General features: G+C 45.9%; 1 protein-coding gene across 5 annotated transcripts in view; it reads right to left on the reverse strand.

Annotated features, from left to right (window-relative positions):
* The window catches only part of ZMYND8 (zinc finger MYND-type containing 8), a 131,962-nt gene that overhangs the window by 60,753 nt on the left and 65,916 nt on the right, over window positions 1–5,293 (reverse strand). For all 5 annotated transcript variants that reach the window (XM_023511942.1, XM_023511941.1, XM_023511939.1 and 2 more), the window contains one exon: window positions 1,074–1,555. In XM_023511942.1, the coding sequence (XP_023367710.1) occupies window positions 1,074–1,555 (482 nt within the window). The remainder of the gene's footprint in view (window positions 1–1,073; window positions 1,556–5,293) is intronic.

The raw sequence follows: 5,293 nt of genomic DNA on the forward strand, positions 1-5,293 counted from the left end.
GTGGCTGGCGCCTTAGCCGCTTGAGCCACAGGTGCCGAGCCACCTCTACATTCTTAACCACTGCACCTTAGTTTGTGTCAAAAACACAGCACAATTGTAAACCAAAGTGATTAATAAGGGAGTGGGATAGCTCTGGGGGCGACAGTATTATTTTCAAGTTGTTGTTTTATTTTTTGTTTGTTTGTTTTAAGAGACAGAGTCTTACTTTATCACCCTGGGTAGAATGCCATGGTGTCACAGATCACAGCAACCTCTGACTCCTGGGCTTAGGTGATTCTATTGCCTCAGCCTCCCAAGTAGCTGGGACCACAGGTGCCCGTCACAATGCCCTGCTATTTTTTGTTGCAGTTAGGCTGGGGCCAGGTTTGAACCTGCCACTCTTGATACATGGGCCTGGTGCCCGACTCACTGAGCCACAGCACCACCCTATTTTCAAGTTTTTTTATGTTTCACTAACATTTGAATATTTGGTGCGAATGTATTGTTTTGGTAGAAAAAGAAACTTTCAATTAAAACAATTTTCTTCTTTTTTTTTGAGACAGTCTTACTATGTCGCCCTCAAAAGAGTGCCAGAGGATCTCAGCTCACAGCAACCCCCAACTCTTGGGCTTAAGGGATTCTCTTGCTTCAGCCTCCCAAGTAGCTAGTACTACAGGCGCCCGCCACAATGCCCAGCTATTTTTTGGTTGTAGTTGTCAACCTGTTTTAGCAGGCCCGGGGCAAGTTCAAACCTGCTACCCTCAGTGCATGTGGCTAGTGCTGTAACCATTGCTACAGGTGTCGTACCAAAACAAAAATTTGGGGAATGAGAAAAGAGTTATGAAAAGTTGTGATTCATTCAAAAGGCAGTGGACATTTGAAGTGAACTCTGATGGATGTGCAGCCATATCTATCCACTTGTAGAAATGATCTCCAGCCCCCAAGCCTCTTGGGAATACTCATAGCAAGAATCCCATCCGGTTACTTATAAAAATGTGCTCCCCTGTGGTTCCCAACTGACCAGACACCTGAGGAAACCACCCAAGTACCCAATCAGTCCCCTCCTCCCTTTACCCCTCCCCACCAGGGCTGACCTGTGCTCTTATCCAGGAAGTCCAGGGACTCCTCGCTGGCACTGAAGTGGCTGGATGTGGGCTTCTTCTCAGTGTCCTGCTCCACGTCGGAGCCTGTGTGCACCGAAGAGTTTGTACTCATGGGGGAACGTGGCATATCGGACAGAGAAATCCTGCGGCCGGTACCCCCGCTCAGCATGGGTTTGCCCATCAGGATTTTGGGGGACGCCGTCATGTCAAAGTTGAGCTTGATCTTCTCCTGCTTGTCTATCTTGGCAGTGCCGGCACTGGGGTTGGTGGGATCGAGCAGCATTTGGTACTGGCTATTGGGCGTGTAGGGCGTCCTGAATGGAGAGTAGTTAAAAACGCCAAACTTCCTGCGGATGTTCTCCACGTACACCTCCATCTCCTGCATGGCACTGTTGAAGATGCTTTTCGTCTTTTTCACAGAAAAAGGAATTTCTTTAGACATGAGGTAGCAATTATTTATTGGAACCCAGGCCCTAGGAGGGTAACAGAGAAAGAGACTATTTTAAGTCAACTTTAGCAATTTCCAAGGTTGCTTTATTTTCTTAACGGGAACCAAAATAGCCTGGTGCATTTGCCAGGATTCTCAAACACGCATCCTATTTTCTTAAGACGACTTGGTTTGAATGGCTAATTAATGATCCACTTCACAGACAGGTTCTATCCTAAGAACTGAACATGAACAACCAAGCTTAGCTAAAATGTTAAAAGGCTGCATAGACTTAGTCATTTATTCCATTAAAAAATAAATTCCCTTTGCTTTTCAGTTGGTGGAGTAAGAAACCAGTCACCGTATCCCAGACAATACGTTCAAAAAGGTTATTATTCCCCAGATCTCACTCAGCTGCACAGGAACGTGAGGGAGGGGCTGCCTTTCTCTCACTTGAGATTCCAAACAGGGGTAGAAGAACTTTGGAAAATCATATCCCTAAGAGGAGGTGCATGTTTTTGAATGTGAGATAATTCATACAGAAAATCACTAAAAAACAGCCCATTGGCCTTCGGTTGGGCACCCTCCACCTCCCATTCAAGGCCAGGTCCATCTTCCTACTATGGATACCCTACATGCCCACATCCTATGCAGAGACCTGTCAGAGCAAAAATGCAAGCAGCCGCTGTTTTGGAACCAGTAACCACAGTGAGAATCGGCAACACTGAAGGCCATGCTATGGGTGACAGCAGAGCCGGCAGAGGGACATCCAGGAGGTAAGTTTACCACAAAAATGATGCCCCAGCCTCAACCCAAATAGTAGCTGGGCAGCTGGCAAGAGTGAGGAGGCCTTTCAGATTTCTTAGACCATGAACTCCAGCCAGGCATACAGCAATGGGAACAAATTAGACTTCAGGGAAGTAGAAAACTGAGTTGCTATCCAAAGTGACCCTGTAGGAATGCGGGCCCAAACTGCCAAGTCTTCCCAAGTTTCAAAGAGAAGCAGAAAAAAAAAAAAAAATGGACTTTTTATGTTACATTTTAAGTGTATTTCAAACAAGTAGCATCTAATTTTTATTTTTAAGAGAAAGTAACCCAGGGGAAATCAGAGCATATTTAGGGGGCAGGACACAGGCAGGCCATTTGCAACTCTCTGTGATCCTGGATTACAACACAAACTGAAACTAAATACCCTGAAAATATCTAACTGTTTGCTCAGCATGCTGGAAATTACCAGCTTCTCATACATTCCAACTGCTATCTCTCTGCTGAGACTTGAAGAACCACATCTCCCGCCAGAGGGAACACAGCTGAGCTGGAGCCAGCGCGCTCAAGGGAAGAGATTGCCTCAAGGGGAATTATAGCTTCAACCAGGTGGGTGAAGATCTGGACTGGACAGGACACATCTGAGAAGCAGCAGGGACCCCCAGGTGTCAAGAGAAGCAAAGAAAAAGCACCTAAAGCAGCACTACCAGGGGCTCATCAGTCCGTAGCTCTTGTGACCTGTCCCATCCCACCCTGACTTGTGTCTGGTGTCAAGACCTGACCTTCTCAAGGGCCTTCCATGAAACTGCTCATCAGGGAAGTAAAAAAAGGGTTTCTTTTCCTTACAGCAAGCCCAGGAAATCATTTACAAATCATTTCCCTATCTATTTATTACAGGGAAATTAGATTTGCTTTCCAATATAAAGCCTGGAAGGGACAAAGTATGGAGTTGCACTGTCTCAGTTCCAAGCTCGGCTTGGCTTCTTCCCAGCTGTGTGAACCTGGGCTAGGTACTACCTTCTATGAGCCTCAGTTTTCTCATCAGTACGATGGAGATAAAAAGAGCGTCTACAAAAAAGCACTTAAATGGTGCCTGGTGCACAACAGGCATTCAATTCATGTGAGCATTTTTTTTATTTTTAATTAAACTTGGTAGGCAGTAATAAAATATTTTCTGTATTTTTACATTATTGTATGTGTATGTCTGTAAAATAAACCACCTTCCCCAACAAAAAAAATAAATTCTTTTAAGGGTCAAAAAACATGCGCTGAGATTCTCCAGAACATGCCTTGATTTGTGCAAGAGCCTTCACAGGCTCACTCTGGTTGAGTATTTATGAACCTGACAATTAACATGTGGTATTTCTACGACTCCTTATTCTGCTGTCCTGACTTACACGGCTCATGCATGTTCAGGCATAGGTCTTGGCTTTACAGCCTTAAGTACCAGGCTTCTCGGAGCCTCCCTTCTCATCTGGTTCCTGAGTCTCACCCAGAGCAGGCTGTGGATAAAGCTGCCCTGTTCTGCTATAAGAATGTGTCTTAGAAGGAAGACCAACCACCTCTGAGGAGCTGTCAAATCCCTCCCAAAGCCAACTGAAATACTCCTAGACCTCCCTGGTGTTGCCACTGTGGAATGCCCTTAGCAACTCCTTCAAGGCGCTCCCTCCTCCCAAATGAACAGCACCTCCCATTCCCTCAGAAGCGACAGAAGACAAGACAGGCATGAAGAGGGGGCAGAAAACTCAGGCTACTTTCTTTTGCACAAAGGAACAGAAGGGGCCTCGCTGCTACAACAGCTCCCTTACAGAATCAAAGCCCAAACCTACAAGTTTTGGAGAGAGCCTCTGTGAAGCTCTCAATGCCCTCTAAGCCTCCTTCCATGGCTATCTCTAAGGAACAAAGGGTCCTTGAGGACGGATCACAGCTGAGAGCAGAATCATCAACTCCAAAGGTCTGGGAATATATGGTCCATGGGAGCAAGGACTGCTTTTTCCCCACCTGCCTGTATCCTAAGTATATACAGTAGAACCTCCATAGTTGACCACCTCTCTACACTGATCACCTCCCTACACTGACCACCTCCCTGAGTTGACCTAATTTTCATAAACCAGACACGTATGACATGAACATATCAATGCGGAAGGTCTAGTTCCTTACGGTGACCACTTCCATACACTGACAGTCCCTTTGGGATCAACTTACAGAGGTTCTACTATATATCCACACTATCGCAAGCTGTCAAGATGCTTTACACCTGCCATGCTGTGATGAAGAGGCGGGATGGACATACAGCCTACCACAAATTCTTCCTGATTTTCAAATAAAAACCAAACTCCTGCCCACCCCTGTGACTCATCTCCTACCATCCTCCCCTCCGCTCAGCCTATTTTAAACCACACTGTGCTCCTGGCTTTTCCTGAACACTCTGAGCCCCAGTCCTTCCCTGACCCCAAGCCTCTGCTCTTGCTAATCCCCATACATCCTGATCTGTGATCACTTCTGCATTAGCCACCTTCCCCACTAGGATGTCAGCCTTTAGACAGGCAGGGACCTGCCTGGCACACTCTTGTGTCCCAGCATCTAGTACACAGCCTGGGAAACAGCAGGCACCCAATATGCATTTCTCTGAATAAAAGAATAAATGAATTTGGGGGAGCTTTCCAACGTAAGTGGTTAAAATCAAAGCATGCTACTGCCTACTGAACACAGCACTATCTTAACTAATTTCCATTTTATCTCCTGACAATGAACTCCCCAGATGCCTGGTAAATGATCTTGCAGATTACTTTGGAATTCATGCTTTTTCTTTGATCTGCAAGATGACAAGCAAAATTTAACAAACAGAGCAATCTTTGAGATTCTGTTCTTTAAAAATATAAATTGTATCAGCCAGGCACGGTAGCTCATGCCTGTAATTCTAGCACTCTGGGAGGCCGAGGTGAGTGGATTGCCCAAGCTCACAAGTTTGAGACCAGCCTGAGTAAGACCAAGACCCCGTTTCTAAAATGGGGGGGGG

Source organism: Otolemur garnettii, unplaced genomic scaffold (genome assembly GCF_000181295.1).
Source record: "Otolemur garnettii isolate 467f Iridium unplaced genomic scaffold, OtoGar3 scaffold00023, whole genome shotgun sequence".
In the NCBI taxonomy this organism is placed as follows: Eukaryota; Metazoa; Chordata; class Mammalia; order Primates; family Galagidae; genus Otolemur; species Otolemur garnettii.